The 21,544-nt window shown below is 41.9% G+C and overlaps 1 protein-coding gene across 1 annotated transcript in view; it reads right to left on the bottom strand.

Moving 5' to 3' along the window:
- OIT3 (oncoprotein induced transcript 3) overlaps positions 1 to 21,544 on the bottom strand; it is a 28,098-nt gene that overhangs the window by 2,192 nt on the left and 4,362 nt on the right. Inside the window, exons 2-8 of the mRNA XM_064269707.1 lie at positions 20,258 to 20,632; positions 18,856 to 18,963; positions 15,383 to 15,505; positions 9,442 to 9,564; positions 8,183 to 8,343; positions 5,499 to 5,914; positions 46 to 145 (exon numbers count right to left, since the gene is read on the bottom strand). Of these exons, the coding sequence (XP_064125777.1) occupies positions 46 to 145; positions 5,499 to 5,914; positions 8,183 to 8,343; positions 9,442 to 9,564; positions 15,383 to 15,505; positions 18,856 to 18,963; positions 20,258 to 20,632 (1,406 nt within the window). The remainder of the gene's footprint in view (positions 1 to 45; positions 146 to 5,498; positions 5,915 to 8,182; positions 8,344 to 9,441; positions 9,565 to 15,382; positions 15,506 to 18,855; positions 18,964 to 20,257; positions 20,633 to 21,544) is intronic.

Raw genomic sequence — 21,544 nt, 5'->3', positions numbered from 1 at the left:
TCATGGTCACGTCTGGGGGTTAAAAGGTCAAGGCATTCAGCTCACCCTGTGGTCTTTGCCCACAAACTTGAAGACGGGGACCTGGAAGTGCTTTGCTAGGTGATCCCGAGATGTGTACTGCTTTACTGAGTCATCTGAGACACAGCTGAAAGTAGGACAGGGTAGCACGTCAGACTTGATCGTTCTAACAGACATGGAAAAACAATCTGCTCCAACATGTTTGGCCCAAGGAAATGCCAACTGGGTGGAGGAGGCTGGGCCGCACTCAAGGTTTTTGAGAGGGAAAAATGCAATCCTTTTCCTGTGATGGCATCCTCAGAAGAGCCCCACTCATTAACCTTGTCTGTTCTAGCAATCACTCTCTGTACCACACGCCCGGCAGAAGGCCATCTGTTAGTAAGCACATTTAAATACTAGCAACAGCCACACCATTTATTTAAAAGACACCTTTTACTGAAAAAAAACTATATTTTCATTGGTATTATATTGCAGGAATTCCGCCTTAACGTACTTCATTACTGGTTTGAGAAAGCTTTTCTTTAGTTAAATTCTATACATATTTAATGGACCATACACACCAACCACTGAATGGGATACAGTGAGCAAACCATAATTCTGGCATCTAAGAACACATAAATACCTAAGTTTCTTAGACAATAACTGGCTCTACTGGGGAAAAGTCATTCACCTCCAAATTGTTTTAATTCCTCTATTCCCAAATTTCATACTAAGCAGTAGTTTCATACGGTTTTGGGGTTTTAATCTCAAGTCTACTGCTTCAAGTGAAACTTCTAGGTTCACTTCAGGATTAGCTGGGGAAAAGAAGTTTTATCAGTTCTTCATTCTGAGGCCAAGCTTTATGAAGTTTTTCTCCTAAAAGGCCAAGGGTCATATTCGTATTATCTTTTCCATTCTGAATTCTGAAGTAACTTTCTTGCCCTGGGTATAGCTTCCTTCTTATGAGTACCTCATAGTTCCTACCCATCAGGCCAAGGCAAGGAGTGGGGATCAAATACAAAAGCCGGTGATACTGGACACAGGTTCCACATGCTTACTGACTACTTTCTATGTGATTGTTAACTGCTGTTTTGGTGCAGGTGAAAAATCCAATATTTAAATTATTTAAAAATAAGGCATCTTGACTGACGTTACCACAAGTACCTAGTCCGCTGAGCTGAAGAGGACCTATGAATAATGTGGTTTCTGTTACTTCTTGTATTTATTTCTCATTTTCATTTTCCTGAGGCGAAACTGAATTTATATCATCTCCTGATGATGTTCCCTAACAAATATCTATTGCACACCTCATCTGTGCAAGACACTCTGCTGGGTGCCACAGACGATAGAGAAATGAATAATACGCTCTATGATTTTTATGATGTCAGGAAATTCATACTCTGCTATCTATAATAATGATAGTAACACTTGATATTAAAGCGGCATTTTCATCTAAGTGCTTCAGCATTTTCAATTTATCTTTACCTATTTTTTTTTTTTAAAGATATTCTTATCATTATTTTTAAAAAGAAAAAATGAGGAAGAAAGAGTTATTACGGGGTCCCCATTGCAGAATGGAGCCCTGGTGGCACAGGGGTTAAGTGATATGGCTGCCAACCGAAAGGTCAGCAGTTTGAATCCACCAGCTGCTCCCTGGAAACCCTATGGGGCAGTTCTACTCCGTCCTATAGGGGGCGCTATGAGTTCAATAGACTTGACAGCAATGGATTTGATATTTTTTTATTGTTGTTGTTATTGCAGAATGGAACCCAGGAAAACCTCTGGCTCTTGATTTGGTGTTTGCTGTGATTAAACAGTGCTATTTTTTTTTCTAGTTAACTCAAAGTTTATGGACTCAAAGAAAGTAATAACGGGGTAGGACAATCCAAAGTAATTGATTATCCAAAAGTTGTTCAACGTTTAATTTTTGAATTAAATGTTTCTATTTCTAGAAATTAACCTTCCTATTTTTTTTAATTTATATCTTGCTTAGGCTAGTATATATGGGCAAGTTCTACTCTGTGCTATAGGGTCGCTATAAGTCGGAATCGACTTGACGGCACTGGGTTTTTGGGGTTCAGGCTAGTATTAAATTATTTTGCATTCTCAGAGCGTACACCAACTAAAATTAGAGGGAAATGAATCAGATGTGTTAAATATTAGACAAAAACCAGCCTTCCGTAAATTTAAGCTAAGAACAATGCATGAATAATTTGAAAAACAAATAAATGATTTATAAACATAAGCTAAATTATATCATATTTATTTTAGGTCTCTGGACGAGCTCCCAAATTGCTATTATTATAAAAAGTCATTCAATAAATTTATTTAGCAAATATAAAATGACACCATATGAAGGAGTCCCTGAGTGACACGAACTGGCTAAGCGCTCGACTACTAGCTGAAAGGTTGGTGGTTCAAACCCACCCAGAGGCACCTTGGAAGACAGGCCTGGCCATCTGCTTCTGAAAGGTCACAGCCTTGACAACCCTATGCAGCAATTCAACTCTGCACACATGGGGTTCCTATCAGCTGGAACTGACTCCGTGGCAACTAACAACTCTTACTTTACGCACTGAGGGAGGAACATTTCTAGCTCAGGCTGGAAAGGCTCAGGGAAGGCTTCATAGAGGAAGTAAACCGCGCTGAATCATGACGGACCGGGAATCAGACAGGAAGAGAAGGCAGGGAAAGGGGACTTCAGGCAGAGGGAACAGCTTGTGCCAAGTCGGGAACAGTAAGGAACCATGGCGGGTTTGGGAGCTGCCAGTGATTCCCTTGGGCAGGAGAGGAGCAGGAGCAGAAAGTGGAGAAGGCAGAGGGCAGAGGGTAAAGGGCCCAGGGAGCCACACTGGAAGTTTGAATTTTACGTTATTACTGGACAGCACTATGCTTGGGACTGCTTGCCTGTTTACTAAACAGACGCACACAGCTGTGGCTTTGGAGTCCTTGCCTATGCTTTTTAACAATTCTAATGTCTCCTGCAGCATATTTTTTTTTTTGCTGCATTGTATGTGTTAAGGGCTGGAAAACAAAATAGCACAGCTTCTTTAAACTGTGTAAAAGGAAAGAGTCTTTAAAGTGAGGGTCTGATTAATGAATATATAAATAAACTTCCCAAGCTTTATTGAGACTGCACATTACATATTTTCCTAGTAAATAGATTATGATTATACATTTTTTTCTGCAGGAAGTAAATAGGAGAGCAGGAGAAAACTTTTAGGGTGACAGAAATGTTCATTATCTTGATTGTATTGATGGTTTCATGTAGTGATGTACATGTCGAAACTTATCAAATCATACACTTTAAATATGTATATCTATTGTATGTAAATAGCACTCTAATAAAGCTGTAAAATAAAATAAAATAGTAACCTCCCTTAAATCCTTCCAGGAGCCCTGGTGGGGCAGTGGTTAACTGCTCGGCTGCTAACCGAAAGGTTGACAGTTCGAACCCACCAGCTCCTCCACGGAGAAAGATGTGACAGTCCACTTCTGTAAAGATTTACAGCCTTGGAAACCCTATGGGGCAGTTCTACTCTGTCCTATAGGATCTCTGTGAGTCGGAATCGACTGACTCAACGGAGAGTTTTTCAATGGCTTTAACTTACTTAGTATTAAGTGTGTGACTTAACATCACTGAAAAAAGAAGTAAACAAATGATGCTTTCATTTTTCACTTTAAAACTTTCTGGAGATCACTTTAATTAAGATGGCAAGAAACCCAAAAGGACTGATAGTTCCCTATGAGACCTATTACTGGCTATCCAAGCAGCTCGGCCTGACTAGTTTTCCATATTATGAATTGAGCTAAGGGGGCTATAGGAAGTTGAGGCTACAATAGTCCTGCTGGTAAAGAGTTAAATTTACCAACATAAGGAGATAAAGATCCACGAAAAAGGTTTCAGCAGGGAGGTGCCAAGATTGTTTTCCTTTTGAATGGATTACCTGGGGGCTCTGTGGAGTGGAGGTTTGAGAGCTGGGATTTAGGAGCCTGTGTTAGGAGGCTAAAGGAGACCTGGAAGTGCAGTGGCTAAGCACTTAGCTGTTAACCTAAAGGTCGGAGGTTTGAACCCACCAGCCGCTCCATGGGTGAAAAATGAGGCAGTCTGCTTTCAGAAAGATTATAGCCTTGGAAAGCCTATGGGGCAGTTCTACTCTGTCCTTCAGGGTCTCTATGAGTTGGATTGACTTGATGACAATGGGTTTTCGGTTAGAGGCTATCTTTGCTGGCCAGGTGAGATATAATGAGGGCTGGAGTCCAGGCCAAAGGAGTGGAATACAGGGAATGGGGTTGGGGTATTGCTATATTTTTTTTTAAGTTTCTCTTTAAAGATACTCATGTATATCAGCGGTTGAAAATCTGTGAAAAAGGTCGATAGCAGCACTGCTGAAGGCTGTTGGGGGAGAGACACAGAGGAGTAAAAGCAAAGCAGAAACTTCAAAGAGCATCTCGGCCAACAAGCAAAGGGCAAAAACCTGAGGCACACTTGGGCTGCTCTTACTAGATCATGTCCCCTTTTATTAGGTTGCATTCCTTGACCCTGCCTGAGACTCTGTGCCACTTGACATTTAGAACAAGGAAGAAATTGATGAGATACCACTGCATTTCTTCTCTCTCCTTCACTACCAAACTTCTCAAAAGAGGCGTCTACACTTGCTACTTCCATTTCCTCATTTCCCATGTGCTTCTAAACCACAAGAATAAGGAATCAGCCCCCACCTGATATTCATGCTGTATGGGGGTTCAGTGGTAGATGTCTCACCTTCTAGGTGGGAGCCGTGGGTTTGATCATGGCCAGTGCATCTCATTCGCAGCCACCACCTGTCTGTCGGTGGAGACTTGCGTGTTCCTATGATGCTGAACAGGTTTCAGCAGAGCTTCCAGACTAAAACAGACTATGAAGAAAGATCTGGCAATTTACTTCCGAAAACCAGCTAGTGAAAACCTTGCAGATGACAATGGTCTGATCCGCAGCCCATCATGGGGATGGCACAGGACCAAGGAGGTTCACCATGAGTGTTGGTGGCTGACTGGATAGCACCTAACAACAACAGCCCTCCTTTGAGCAGGTTCATCAATCCTATAGTTTCAGCTACAAACAGGTGAGTCTATTTCTCTCTAGTCCTGGCCTTGTTCCTGGGTCTAACCGATAATGCATTTCCAAATGCCCACTAAGCTGCTCTTCCTGCAGGCATTTTAATCCAACATCATTATTTCAAATTACCAAACTCAGTATTTTTACCTCATTTGCTTTTCTACCTTGGTCCTTTCATCTTGGTTAATGGCATCTAGTCAGTCACCCAAGCTAGACACCTTGGAGTCATTTTCAACTCCTCTCTCCCTTACCAGTTTTTACCTCCAAAATGTCAACAAATGGTTTCTGGCCAAATGAAGAGTTTGCGAGAGTGCTTAGGTTTAGTAAATGACTGTGTATGCTCGTGAACGAGGAGGCAGGATGAGGACTGGGCATGATGGAACTGTTTAGGAAACATAATTACCCATCCTGGATCAAGTAGTACTTCAGGATCTCGTCGATCTTGGATGTGGGGGTAGCAAAGCAGCTCTCCACCAGGCTTTCCAGGCCGTTCACATGCACCAGGGGCTCAATGCCGAAGTAGAGGGAGTCTCGAAGCTTGAGGGTGGGCAAGGCTTCCCGGTACGGCTCTTCAAACTCATCATCCTTGAAGATTTCCAGAGTGAAGGGGAAGATTCCATGGTTGCGGCTCATGATTTCAAGTGGGGGGTTTCGAAGGTTGGGGACATATCCTTCAGAAATGGTGTACAGGCGGGGAAACTCACAGGTCACTGGGATCAGCAGTTTGCTGGTTCGGACGATGATGTCACCACTGCTTCCCGGGGTCTGCTTGGGTAGACCTGTCACAAGGTTGCTGGCCACAATCTTGTCGTTCACCACCTGAGCCAGGACAGAGCAAGAGAGGGAAGTAGTTTCATGTTTATTTCCACAGTGGGAAGTCCCTGGGTGGTACAAACAGTTAATGCACTTGACTGCTAACTAAAAGGTTGGAGGTTCAAGTCCACTCAGAAGTGCCTCAGAAAAAAGACCTAGAGATATTCTTCCAAAAAATCAGCCACTGAAAACTTCTGTTTACATCAAAACACATTACAGGCTGGTTGCCTAAGTCTGAAGCTTCTCCTTCGTTGCTTTTCTCTTCTTGTTAGCAAGGCAAGTTACATACTACTTCAAGTCGCACATTACTCATAAAACCTGACCTACAAAGAATCAGCAAACTCAAAACCCTGATATTTTAGAAACGAACAGCTGCTCCCACATATTATCTTTTCAGGTGTCCTAGACCTGGTGATTATGCTGCAGTGTGACCTTGTCCTGAACTCACCACACCAGGACTTCAGTTACTACATTTATGCAGATGATTTCCAAGTCTTCATCTCCGCCCTCGTCAGGCTGCTCATTACATGGCATTGCCATTTGATTACCTGCAGTACAGTCACAATCTGTCTAAAGCAGGGCCACCTTCTCCTCAAGTATCTCCCTGTGTCTCACCCCAAGTTTATTTGTTGTTGTTGCATGCTGTTCAGACAATTACAACTCACAGCAAGAGAATGTGACAGAGTAGAACTGCCCCATAGGGTTTCCTAGGCTGTAATCTTTATGGAAGCAGACCACCAAGTCTTTTCTCCCTCGGAGCCACTGGTGGGTTCAAACTGCCTTTTGGTTAGCAGCCAAGTGCTTAACCATTGCGCCACCAGCGCTCCTAAGTCTAATTAGCTCTGTTTTCCACTTAGTAGGATTCAGTAAATATTTGTTTAATCAAATGATTGCAATGGGCTCTGAACTCATATCCTGTATTTAGGTTCTCTTGTCTATCCATGTTGCATACTGGAGAGTTCACGGTGACTGTCCCTGCTTAAGCCCATTCTATGGACAGAGCCCAAGCTTCTCTCCCTAGCATACGAGGCAGACCTTCGGAAGCACAGTCTATCCCCATCTACTTTTCTAGTTTCACCTTCTAATATGAGTTCCTTGCCAATCAGGCTGAACTGCCCACTTACCTCTGTAGATTCCCTGCGTGGTGCAAACGGTTAACACACTCAGCTGCTAACTGAAGGGTTGGAGGATCAAGTCTACCTAGAGGTGCCTCAGAAGAAAGGCCTAGCAATTTACTTTTGAAAAATCAGTCATTGAAAACCCTTTGGAGCGTACACATGATGTCACCATGAGTTGGAATCGACTTGACGGCAACTGGTTTTAGTCCTGAAGTATTCCTGTCTCAGAGACTCTGCTCGCCCGTTTCCCCATCTGAAATGCCCTTTCTTTTCCTCCTGCCTGTGTAAATGACACGCAAGCTGCAAGCCCAATTCAAGTCCCACTTTTCTTGACCACACCAGTGTGTGTCCCTTTACTGGACTTCTATGGCACCTGTATCACTGTTTGTCCCTTATTTACATTTGGTGTGTGGCCATCTCACTATTACTGTGCAAGTTCCTATGAGGCAGGGGCCTTATTTCACAGATCCCACAGACTCTCCAGCCCTGGGCTGGATGCAGATTGTTGGACAAAAGTATAAGCCTTTCACCTCAAACTGGTTCAGTACATGAACTCATTCACTACATCAAAAATGAACAACCACCTATATTATTATTAAATATATTATTAAAATTATTCAAGTAAAATCATTTTTCAGAGGGGACACACCAGCCTTCTGTTAACACTGGTATTGGTGTACTCAGGTCAATGGCTGCATGTATCAGAGACTGGGCTATTTGAGAGCAGGAACCAGTAGAAAATTCTTCTTCATTCTCTATCCTCAGGGCCAGGGCCATGGCAAACAAGGCAAAACAAAACCAGTTGCCACCGGAGTTGACTGATTCAGGGCGATACCATGTGTTATGATCCATAAGGTTTTTACGACCGTGACCTTTCAGAAGCAGATCATCAGGCCTGTCTTCCAAGGTGCTTCTGCGTGGGTTTGAACTTCCAACTTTTCCATTACTAGCTGCATGTTTAACTTTTTATACCACCCAGGACCACAGTAGATGCTCAATAATCTGTTGTCAAATGAATGGTGTAAGATGTTTTCAGCTCAATTCTTTATGTGGGAATATTTCATCTACAACGCAAGCCATACCGCATACCTCTGTCAGCTACCCCCCAAACCACTGGCTTTTGGTCATTCCCCAAGGGCCCTCCAGGGGGACCCACATCAACCACTGTGCCACATGTCTTGAGGGAGAAGAGGATGTTGACATGGGTGCCATTGGATACTCCTCGGCAGGAAGTGTTGGTCAGGAAGAGCTCCAGGCCGCCAACCAGGTCCCGGGGGATGCTCACTTCAATGGTGTTCGACTTGCACAACACAGGGACTGCGGCGAAAAGGGGCTGCTATTAGGACCAGGAAGCCTGGCTGGGAGAAAGGGCCGGGGAGGCTTCTTGGAGAAATCACTTCACCCTCACAAAACCTAAGCTTAGCTTTTTGTTCTATCCTCAAGGAAATCTATAGGACTCCAAACAAGCTAGTGAATAAACCAGGACTTCCAACTCCCAAGACTGTGGTCAAATGATGTTCCTCAAATATAATGTCCTCCAAATTAGGAAATATTGTATTCAGGTTTCAACTCAGCAAACATTTATTTCAAAGCTGTGGCTAGCATAACTCCATGAACTGAAACACCTAAAGGATCAACTTTTAGCACAAATGAAATTTATCGGCAATACAAAAAAAAGTACTGCTTTGAAATAGGCTTAAGCTACATAACGGTATTGGTTTGACTACGCAGGTTACTGCCCCATAAAACAGAGGTAATAAAAGCAGTGTTAGCACTCTTGGAGAAGGGTTCCAAACCGTCCTTGCATTGCTCAATAACGCATTAACTCTGACTAGAAATCCCACTTTAACTTAATATAAAAAAGATTGCCTTTCCTTAGTGTTCTGTGTTCACTTCTCCAAACTCTATAAATACCATAAAAGGAATACTTATATGGACTGTCAGGGTCCACTGTGTGAGGACGTATCATAACAATGATATAGGATAAGCAAATCAAAGCTTGGTGCTCAGTAAATATTTGCCAGACGAATGAATTAATGTTCTGAACAGCAAGAACTAGATTTCCAGAAAATGGTTCTCAGAGGATTATTGAAGCCTATATTTTCAGTCTAGGGAGAAGAATCTGTTCCCTGGGGCTTTCCACTTAGTTTCCCAACCCAGTTATCTGTTAGAAAAGAGAACACATTGGTTACAGAACTGCATCAATGTCTTATTCCTCCAAAGTGAGTATTAGTTGCACAATTAGTAGAAATCAGAGAAAAATCAAAAGTAAAAAGCAAAGGGCAATTAGCTTTCCAGTAATCCTTTCTTATAGATCTTCTCTTTTGAATGATTCCAGAGTAATGATTTAAAGGATGAGAAGTTGGATATACTTGGCGGAGGAAGTATAAATCAGAGCAGAGGTCCATGCATTACCTTGGCAAGTGTGGTTGTCCTCAGACAGCACCAATCCCCGGGGACATTCGCACTGGTAGCCCTTCTCGGACACAAGGCAAGAATGGCTGCAGCCGCCATTGTTATTGTGGCATCCCTCAATGTCTGCAGTAGAAACCAAAAGCAAAGTGAATCATCTCACAACCCTCTTCCCCAGGAATTCCAGCTTTTGGGATGGTGCTTTGCATCCAGGGTTATACTTGACTCATCTCAGTATCCTGGGGCCCAGTCCCGGTGACTGAGACATATACGCAAGCCCACGAAAAGCGTTTATTAAAAGCTACATCTACAAAAAGCAATCTTACAACATCCACAGCTCTACCCACAGATAACTTACCTACTTTCCTTCTTGAGCAATCCAAAAGACAACCCAGTTAGAAGAAAGCTTTTTGCTGAAATTTGGTGAGGAAAAACTCAATTTTTGTAACGCTTCTTGCTTGGAGCTATCGTGTACAGTTGTTTATTACATTTAAGATGTTTAATTCATATAAACAGATGTCGAAAGTCATGGCATTAATTAAACTCTTTATTTTAGAACTTTTAAATCTAAAGTTTAAATTTAAAGTTTTAGAATTATAGAAAAGTTGTCAAAGATAGTACAGAAAATTCCTGAAATCCTACCCAGAGTTTCTCCTGTAGTTGATATCTTACATGGCTTTCGTACATTTATCACAATGAATGAGCCAAGATTGATACACGATTAGCTAAAGTCCACATTTTGTTTGGATTTCCTTAATTTTTACCCATTGTCTCTTTTCTGTTCCAGGATCCCATCTAGGATACCAGATTATGTGTGGTTGTCCTGTTGCCTCTAGACTGTGCTAATTTCTTATACATTCTTTGTTTTTTGATGACCTTGATGGTTTTGAGGAGTAATGTTCAGCTGTTTTGCTGGATGTCCCTCAATTTGAGTTTTTCTGATGTTCTTCTCATGGTTAGACAGAGGCGATGGGGTTTTAAGAGGAAGACCCAAAAGTCATTTCTCAATTGCCATAACATTTAATTCACCCTGTTTGAAACATTTGTTTGAAACTTTATAGGGCATCACTGATATAAATGAGAGTGACAGGGAATAAATTCAAATGGACAGGCTGGATGAATCAGTTGTAGCCAGTTGGTGGGACCACCTGCCCCTCTTGGAATCTGGGAACAGCAGGGCTTGAGCTGACAGCACACTCTAAAAATGGGGCCTGGACAATGTGCTAAGAGAGCCCATTCAGCAGAGCTCTTGGAGATATTCCTTTCACAAAGCAGTTTTTAAGTTTCCATTTAAAAAATTTTGAATATTCAAAAAGCATACTTGGTCAAATGGACAAAAAGGAAAAATATTCTATTGAAAACTGAAAAACAAAACGGAACAAAAAAACACCACAGAGTTGATTTCAAACTTAAGAGGGGAAGAACAAGGATCTTGGGGGCACTGGATATTATTTTCTAAGGCAGGCATCATCAGACTCTGGCCTGCTACCTGTTTTTTTTTAAATAAAGTTTAATTGGAACACAGCCGTGCCCATCCATTGACCAACTGTGTATGGCTGCTTTTACACTGCCAGAGCAGAGCTGAGTAGTCTCGACAAACACCCTGTGGCCCACAAAGCCTAAAATAGTTACTATCTGGCCTTCACAGAAAATTTGTTGACCCCTATTCTAGGGGATAACAGAAGGAACTGTTTTCAAATCACCTAAAAGGCTCAAAAATGACATAAGCTGATTTTTAGTTGTAACTATACCTCTTTCAGGTATAAATACACCTGAATCTATTTTTGCAGAATTTATAGAGAGACCAATGAATTAATCTTCACATAATATAAGAGCCATTAGGGTGCCACCTGTTTGTAAATCTCTATATTTAAAAAGGATAGAAGTATTCCTATGGGCTTTTGAAACAGCTGAAAATTATAACAGTAGAGAAGAAAGCATGAAAATATAGCTAAAAGATGTTAATATCACCATTAATAGAACTTTTTTCTTAAAATTGACCTTTCTTAATTTATTTAACTTCTCTACATCTCAACTGCACTATATTTGTAAAATGAAGGTGTTGGAATAAATGATCATTCAGAATATTTCCAGGATGTCTAACAATGCAAAGCATAAAATAAGTGAAATTCTAAATTGGCTTAAAGGATTTAAGTCTCCCAGGATATACCAAAATGTTTTGAATGGATATACCTGACAAGTGGGACTGTGGACCATTTGAATTATCTTCCCTTTACTACCCTGTGGAAACCCTGGTGATGTAGTGGTTAAGTACTATGGCTGCTAACCAAGAGGTCAGCAGTTCAAATCCACCAGGCGCTCCTTGGAAACTGTATGGTGCAGTTCTACTCTGTCCTATAGGGTCACTACGAGTTGGAATCGACTTGATGGCAGCGGGTTTGGATTTTTGGTTTTACTAGTCTGTATTTTCTTCTCTAAATATAACACTTTTATAATAAAACAAAACAATAAAAGTTACTTAAAAATAAAAAAGAGCTATTTTATTTTTTTAAAAAAGATGATTATCTAACAGCCTAACTAAAGAAACAAATATGTTTGGACTATCAAGAAAACTTAAGGGTTACAAATAGAAATATGAACCCTTAAGTATAACTCATATACAATTTTTATCTTCTGTTAAAATATTTTTCAGTTATGATGAGTAAGTTTTAAGATTATATGAGAATTAACTGTAATACTTCCAATAAAGTACTCATTAATAATTACAAATGTTCCACAAAGGAAATGCCATTAATATTCAAATATGCAAAGATGATTGCATAGAGTAATGAAGACTTCAGGGGAACTGAGGACATTATCCTTATTCAATAAAATTTAAAAGAAATTTAGTCTTGTTATAAAGGATAGTAGTTTAATATTCTGGTTAAAGGCCCCTCAGTTAATAATGCAAACTTCGTTGCACAGAATAAAACGTGGGCACTAGTCATAATTTTTCCTTTTGGGGAGTATTTTATTATTTTGAATCTAAGTAGAATAAAGTGAACTCTTTTAAGCAGTACAACCCTGGTAGCACAGTGGTTAAGAGCTCGGCTGCTAACCAAAAGGCCTGCAGTTCGAATTCACCAGCCACTCCTTGGAAACTCTATGGGGCAGTTCTACTCTGTCCTATAGGGTTGCTATGAGTAGGTTTGGGTTTTTTGGTTTTTTTTGGCATAGTTCTATTATAGCACAAATTCATTTATCCTGTGGGACAAATAATATGTCCTCTGTAAATAATGATTAAGACATTATCTCTCCCTGTAACTGGCAAAGCGTTTTCTGTTTCCTGGCTGTTTTTTTTTTTTTTTTTAAACCCCTCAACTACCAGTGTCAGGAGGTTCAAGCTTCTTAAAAGCAGAAGTGGTTTATTGCAGCTCTGTTTACAATAGCAAAAAGCTGGAAGCAACCAAGGTGTCCAACAACGGATGAATGGTTAAATAAATTGTGGTATATTCACACAATGGAATACTACACATCAATAAAGAACAGTGAGGAATCTGTGAAACATTTCGTAACATGGGGAAACCTGGAAGGCATTATGCTGAGTGAAATTAGTCAGAGGCAAAAGGACAAATATTGTATAAGACCACTATTACAAGATCTTGAGAAATAGTATAAACTGAGAAGAACACATACTTTTGTGGTTACGACGGGGGGAGGGAGGGAGGGTGGGAGAGGGTTATTTACTGATTAATTAGTAGATAAGAACTACTTTAGGTGAAGGGAAGGACAATACTCAATACACGGAAGGTCAGCTCAGCTGGACTGGACCAAAAGCAAAGAAGTTTCCGGGATAAACTGAATGCTTCAAAGGTCAGCGGAGCAAGGGCAGGGGTTTGGGGACTATGGCTTAAGGGGACTTCTAAGTCAATTGGCAAAATAATTCTATTATGAAAACATTCTGCATCCCACTTTGAAATGTGGCGTCTGGGGTCTTAAATGCTAACAAGAGGCCATCTAAGATGCATCAACTGGTCTCAACCTACCTGGATCAAAGGAGAATGAAGAACACCAAGGTCACACGATAACTATGAGCCCAAGAGACAGAAAGGGCCCCATGAACCAGAGACTTACATCATCCTGAGACCAGAAGAACTAGATGGTGCCCGGCCACAACTGATGACTGCCCTGACAGGGAGCACAACAGAGAACCCCTGAGGGAGCAGGACATCAGTGGGATGCAGACCCCAAATTCTCATGAAAAGACCAGACTTAATGGTCTGACTGAGACTAGAGGAATTCTGGCAGTCATGGTTCCCAAACCTTCTGTTGGCCCAGGACAGGAACCATTCCCGAAGACAACTCATCAGACATAGAAGGGACTGGACAATGGGTAGGAGAGAGATGCTGATGAAGAGTGAGCTACTTGTATCAGGTGGACACTTGAGACTGTGTTGGCATCTCCTGTCTGGAGAGGAGATAGGAGGGTAGAGAGGGTTAGAAACTGGCAAAATTGTCACGAAAGGAGAGACTGGAATGGCTGACTCATTAGGGGGAGAGTAAGTGGGAGTATGGAGTAAGGTGTATATAAGCTTATATGTGACAGACCCACTTGATTTGTAAACATTCACTTAAAGCTCAATAAAAATTATTTAAAAAAAAGCAGAAGTGATGAAATTTTAGTTGTGGTCATTCGTAAGGGCAAATGTCTCTTAGAGAAGAACAATCTAGGTTTCATACAATAATGGTGGGCAACTCCCATTTCAGTTATTTGATACACATTACTAATTCTTTTTTTGTTACTTAATCATCTAAAATATATACAGCATTTCTGTTATTAAAAGTCTTTTTTTGTTGCTGTTGTTGTTACTTATCCCCAATAAATGCAAAGCGTCCAGGCCAAAAAAGAAATGGCTTCATGTAAACCAGTGTTTCCAAAGCTTCCAAGATGGTAAGAATCACCTACGGAACTTGTTAAAAACACAAATTCCAAGGCCCCATCCCAGCCCCACTGAACTAGGAGGGAGGCCTGGGAAAGTCTAGGTTTAAAAGCACCCTAACCAATGCCAAAATGTTGCCATCGAGTCAATTCTGAGTCATAGTGACTCTATAGGACAAAGTAGAGCTGCCCCATAGAGTTTCCAAAGAGTGGCTGGAGGATCTGAACTGCTGACCTTTTGGTTGGCAGCTGTACGTAGCTCTTAACTGTTGCACCACCAGGGCTCCAAAAGCACCCTAAGTGATTCTTATTACTAGGAATTTTGAGAAAACACTTAAGTATACCAGTTGTTACCCTACCTGCCTCTATTACCTTGCTACTCCTGGTGTGTTCCTTGGAGCAGCAGCATGGGTATCACCTGGAAGCTATTTAGGAGCGCAGTCTCTCAGCCTGGTGCCACACCAAGGCCTTGAGCCACTTCATTCTGGTGTGAACCCCTGCTGACAATTGCATTTCCACCCCAGATATACTGAATCAGAATCTACGTTTAAACAAGATCCCCAGGTGATTTTTATGTACAATAAATTTTGAGAACAACTACTCTACTAGTGATTCTCAGAATTTGTCCCTACCCGGCAGTATTAGCATTGCCTGGGAACTTGTCAGAAATGCAAATTCTTAGGAGGGTTTCGAGCCAGAATGAACCAGTTCGAAGACCTGTCCCAGACCTCTGAATCAGAATCTGCATTTTAACAAGATCCCAAGGTGATTCGTGGGTGCATTAAAGTTTGAGAAACACAGAATACCCTATTTCCCAAATAAAGATGTAGCTCTCTGCCTCTTGCAAAATTCAATCGTTCCCTTCTGTTATATCTTGAAGACAAAGTCAACGCTGGATTCTGTCCACGACATGAGCATCCTCGGTGAAGATTAACCCTTTCGGTCATTTCTTTCCACAGCCAAAGTGTTACTCTCTTTGAACACTAGGCAATTTCATGAACGTCAAAGCATAAGCCAGTGGCTTAGTTTAGGCTCTTGTTTGAATCCCTTCCTACCCATTCTCACCTTCGCAAGTTTTGCCATCACTTCTCAGCGCTCGGCCAACCCCACACTCACAGCGATATGAGTTTTTGAGGTTCACGCAGATCTCACTGCAGCCACCATTGTTCAGCTCACATTCATTTTCATCTGTAGAATAGAAACCACACCACTTACATGCTGTTGAGCAACTCGGTCTTTTCACAAGCCACTTAACTGAATAGCCACATCTTTTTTTTTACATATAATTTTTATTGTGCTTTAAGGGAAAGTTTACAAATCAAGTCAGTCTCTCACACAAAAACCCATATACACCTTGCTACACACTCCCAATTACTCTCCCCCTAATGAGATAGCCCGCTCTCTCCCTCCACTCTCTCTCTTCATGTCCATTTCGCCAGCTTCTAACCCCCTCCACCCTCTCATCTCCCCTCCAGGCAGGAGATGCCAACATAGTCTCAACTGTCCACCTGATCCAAGAAGCTCACTCCTCACCAGCATCCCTCTCCAACCCATTGTCCAGTCCAATCCCTGTCTGAAGAGTTGGCTTCAGGAATGGTTCCTGTCCTGGGCCAACAGAAGGTCTGGGGGCCCTGACCACCGGGGTCCTTCCAGTCTCAGTCAGACCATTAAGTCTGGTCTTATGAGAATTTGGGGTCTGCATCCCACAGCTCTCCTGCTCCCTCAGGGGTCCTCTGTTGTGGTCCCTGTCAGGACAGTCACCGGGCACCATCTAGTTCTTCTGGTTGAATAGCCACATCTTTTCAGGCCATTCTGATAACGCTTTCCACAAGCCAGCTCCCTCACAGTGATGATCTAGTAGAACCCCTTCTATCAGCCACATCATGGTCCATCCGCCCTCTGTTAGAGCAGAAAGGACCAAATTGCTTGCCAAAATTGTCACTGATTAGTGCAAACAGTTAGTGCACTTGACTGCTAACCAAAAGGTTGGAGGTTCAAGTCCATCCAGAGGAGCCTTGGAAAAAAAGATCAGCAACCTACTTCTGAAAAAATCAGCCATTGAAAGTCCTGTGGAGCCCAGTTTACTCTGACATGCACGGGGTGGCTATGAGTTGGAAACTGGCTTTTAATGGGTTGTATCCACTTAAAAAAAAAATTTAGCATAGCGTAAAAATGTACTCAAGTATACCAATGATTATGAAGATGATGCAGGGACCAGGCAAGGTTTCCTTCTGTTGTACTTAAGGTCACCATGAGTCTGAGCTGACTCGGCAGCAGCTACCACTGAGCTATATAAAAGGGTAAGGTTTCTTTCGGTATTTGCAACCTCTTCAGTGAATTGCCTGTGATGTATCACCTTCTGCTTGAATACTTACTCTACAATACAGCTAGTTTCTTTCTTTTATTTTTGTGGAGAGGTTTTCTGGGTTGGGAGTAGATTTTGGTTTGAATTATACTTTTCCAGTACAGTCTTTTATAATATGAAAAACTGCCCTCAAAATCTGTTTTTAAAATTGGACTATTCTCATATTCTGCTTAAAAAAAAAAAGCAATGATTATTCACCTTTTTAAAAAATTTGATGAAAGACACAAACTCTTGCCATTAAAAAAAAAAAAAAAAAAAGACGCATAGTTGGCACCAAAGGGGCCTGAACTATTTAGACCCCTTCCTTCTACAAACAACAAAAAAAAAAAGGTAAGCTTGTGAACTGAATTTGTCATGGCACTCAGGAATAACTGACTTGGATAAAGGACATAAGCTGAGGACAGGGTTTAAACACCCACAAATTGACAGAAAGTACAGCCTTGGGCCCAGGAGAGGGGATAAGCTGGAATTGAAACCCTTGTTTAAGTCCAAACCAAAAAACCAAATCAGTTGCCATTAAGTTGATTCTGATCCATCACGACCCCATGTGTGTCAGAGGAGAACTGTGTTCCACAGGGTTTTCAAGGCCGTGACCTTTCAGGAGCAGGTCACCAGGCCTTTCTTCCGAGGTGCCTCCGGGTGGACCTCAACCTCCAACCTTTTGGTTAACCATTTGCACCACCCAGGGACTCTCCATCTCCCTTATCCTAAATTGTTACCGTTAAGTTTCATAGCCCAAATCAAGCACGTGAGACCCCTAACAACTGTTACCATAGGGTCTAAACATGCTCCACAGGGTGGTCCAACAGCAAAACCAAACTCACCGCCATCGAGCTGATTCCGACTCAGTGACTACCACATCTTTCTCCCATGGAGCAGCGGGTGGATTCAAACCACCAACATTTTGGTTAGCAGCTGACCGCTTTAACCACTGTGCCGCCAGGGCTCTTCACAGGGTGGTCAGTGGGGGTAATTTTGGAGATTGAAGAACAAAAGCTTTTTGAAAATAAGGAGCCGTTTATACTGCTTTCAGCCTAAGCCCTATCCCATCCTGACCCTGCCTGCTGCTATTGGCTGGAGGGGCGTGTCCTCTCCTTTCTCTCCAGACCTCTTTTAAACCTATTTGAATCTCAATACAAAAAGCTTTACACTGTTAAAAGGAAAAGGAGATGATCCTCAGTCTTGGGTTTATCAACTCTGTCTCCTTCCACTCATAGACAGAAGAACACGCATACAATTCCACAACCCTGAACGACCTGTACATAATCTGATTCCCCTTTCTTGCTACTCAGAGAAACCAAAATTGTATCAGCCAAGTGTAGGCGTGGGTCCTTAGATAATTCTAGACCAGTGCTGTCCAAGAGAAATATAAAGCAAAGAAAAATATAAAGTGCTGTCCAAGAGAAATATACGTAATTTTAAATTTTCTAACTCTGGTGGCATAGTGGTTAAGAGCTACAGCTGCTAACCAAAAGGATGGCAGTTCGAATCCCCCAGGTGCTCCTTGGAAACCCTATAGGGCAGTTCTATTCTGTCCAATAAGGTCTCTATGAGTCGGAATTCACTTGATGGCAAAGGGTATGGTTTTACTAGATACATTAAAAAAAAAGAAAAGAAACAGGTAAAATTTATTTTAATAATATATTTTATTTAACCCAATAGATCTAATGTATGTTCCTTTCAATATGTAATCAATATTCAGAATGATTAATGAGAAATCTTTCTTTTTTGGCGCTAGTCCTCAAAATCTGCTGTATTTATACCTACAGCACAGTTTCATCAGAAATACTCCATCTACATTTAGAGTAATAAAATTCATAGTTAGTTACTCAAGTTGTCCCAAACATTTTCGGTTTTCCAATGACTGAACCGAGTATCAGCTTTTAAATTTAAATGAATAAAAATTAAATAAAATGAAAATTCAGTTTTTCAGCTGCACTAACCACATTTCAAGGGCTCCATTGCCACAGGTGGGTAGTGGCTACTGTATTGGACAGTGTCGTTCTAGACTATTCCTAATCACTATGTAAATTTGGCTTGAGGTTTAGTCATGAACCAAATACCATCCCAAGTGTTCAGAGTCACAAACTGGAAAAATGATGGAGCTCAGAGGCAGGAAGAGTTATTTGTCCCTTTGATCCCAATACTCTACACTTCACGATTTGTTTCTTACCCAAGCAGGTCTGCTTGTCAGGGCCTAACACGGTTCCTGGAGAGCACGTGCACTCAGTGGCATCCTGGCAGCCGCCGTGACAGTCCTCATCACAGATGTCATAGAAATCTATGCAAGCATGAAAAGTGCTCGTTAGGGAGGAGGACCATGAGCTCACTCGGGATGGGTCCTCGCTAACATCAAGGGCATTCTCATTGGCCAGGCCTTCCATAACCCAGTGGAAAGAGAACAACTGCTCAGGGACACCTTCTATCATTTTGGTCAATGATTCCCAACTTTAGACCCCCAGGCCCTCGGGTGGCCATAGACTTAATGCAAATCTAAAACCTCACCAAGCATGAGCTGTAGACTAAGGGCTATGGTTTCTTCTAGAACTTTTTGCTGTGCAGTTGATTCGGACTCATAGTGACCCTATAGGGCAGAGTAAAACTGCCCCATAGGGTTTCCAAGGAATGGCTGGTGGATTCGAACTGCTGAGCTTTTGGTTAACTACCAAGCTCTTAACTACTGTGCCACTAAGTCTCCATGTACTCATTTATACACTCTATTTTTTTCTAAGGAGCCCTGGTGACACAATGGTTAAGCACTTGGCTACTAACCAAAAGGTTGGCCATTCAAACTCAGCAGCTGCTCTCAGGGAAAAAAGATCTGGCCATCTGCTACCACAAAGATTACAGCCAGGAAACCCTATGGGGCAGTTCTACTCTGTCATATATCGTTGCTATGAGTTGGAATTGACTTGACAGCATATAAAAACATTTACCTTTGAGATACTCTATTCTTCTAGAAATTCTATTTTTTAAATGTATACAGATTTTGATGGGATTAATAATACAAAAAAAATCATTTAAAAGAGGTCCCTGGATGGTGGCACAAATGGTTTGTGCTTGACTGGTAATCTACAGGCTGGTGGTTTGAACTCACCCATCGGTGCCACAGAAGAAAAGCCTGGTGATCAGCTTCCGTAAAGATTATAGCCAAGAAAACCCTATGGAGCAGTTCTACTCTGTAACACATGGGGTCACCATGAGTCAGAATTGGTGTTTGGTTTTGTTGTATATTATAAAGGAGTCCTCCATACTCAAAAAGGTTGGGAATCCACTATTCAGATAAATAAAATAGACATTTAATTTTCTGATTTGGCCAAATGGAATGAAGAGAAGATAAAAATAAGAACTGATCAAAGTCATAGCTCCTTTCTCATTCAATTTCTTTGGGAATTTTTCAGAAATTTGAGACCAAATTTCAGAAATTACAAACTAGGGGCATCTGTCTTTTAAACCAATGTCGTTCAGAGCTGAGATACTACTGTTACTAATACCTGAATGTCATATGATACTTTTCCCTTTGACCCAGTCTGTGGCCTCAGGGAGAGAAGAAACAGCACAGGACAGGTACTCACGACCACAGTAGACGTGAAAGCAGACACTGGGCTTGGTCAGACGATACACATAGTAGCCTCCAGGGCAAGCCTTGACCTCCACTGTGGTGTTCCAGAGGCAGCAGTTTCCATTGAAGCTGGCACAGGCCTGCCGCTGCACAATGCCATCACCCTCCAGCGGGTGGCTGCCGTTGAGCCAGACAGGTGCATGGGTTCCACAGTGGTTTTCTGGTATGCAGAAGGTGGGCATGGCGTCTCCTGCCATACCCGTGAAGCGGTACCACTCCCCATCCACGTGGTCGTCACAGAGGGGGGGACCTTGAGACTCATTCAGCTGGTGATCAGTGTTCCTCCATGGCTCATTCAGACTGATGTAAGCGGAACAAGGATCTAGGGCTGAAAAGGACACCCAGGAGGCACTGGGGACGCTTCAGGTCCCAGTGGTAACAGCCTCACTCCACCTCCTTGGTCTTGCGTTTTAGCTTTTTTGGAGTTCAAGAAAGAAATTATCTAGAATCTCCAAAACAGCTGCTAAAGATTCTTCAAGTTCACTTAAACATCTTTCATAAATGCGTTTACAAAATTATTTAGGAACTATTTGATGTTTAGTATTAGCACTAGGCTAAATTTATTTATTCAGACTGATGGTTTGGTAGAAGTATATTTGTTCAAAACGAGGGAGGGTAGGGTTATAGTCTCACGGAGCTCTGTGCTCTGCACATCCTTAGAATATTGTGTTCACACCTGGAGGCTGTATTTTATGAAAATAATTGACAAGCTTGGTGTCCAGAGGAAGTTGACTAGACTTAGAAGAGGGCCTAAATATTATTTACTAAGAAAGAGCTTCTCTGGAGAAGACTAATGAATATACATACGTTAGGGATTGAACTGTGTCCCCCAAAAATGTGTGTCAACTTGGCTAGTCCATGATTCCCAGTACTGTGTGGTTGCCCTCCATTTTGTGATCTGATGTGATTATCCTATGTGTTATAAATAATAACCCCCATGATGTTAATGAGGCACGATTAGATGCAGTTATGTTAATAAGACAGAACACAATCTACAGAATTAGGCTGCATCTTGACTCAATCAATCTCTTTCGAGATATAAAAGAGGGAAATGAACAGAGAGGAGAGGGATCTCATTACTACCAAGCAAGAAGCGCCAGGAGCGGAGCATGTCATTTGGACCTGGGGTTCCTGTGCTGAGAAGCTCACAGACCAGGGGCAGATTGATGACGAGGACCTTCCCCCAGAGCCGACAGAGAGAGAAAACCTTCCCCTGGAGCTGGTGCCCTGAATTCGGACT

This window comes from Loxodonta africana, chromosome 16, assembly GCF_030014295.1.
Source record: "Loxodonta africana isolate mLoxAfr1 chromosome 16, mLoxAfr1.hap2, whole genome shotgun sequence".
NCBI lineage: Eukaryota > Metazoa > Chordata > Mammalia > Proboscidea > Elephantidae > Loxodonta > Loxodonta africana.
The sequence above is the reverse complement of the archived record's forward strand: the minus strand, read 5'-3'. Positions and strand labels throughout refer to the sequence as shown.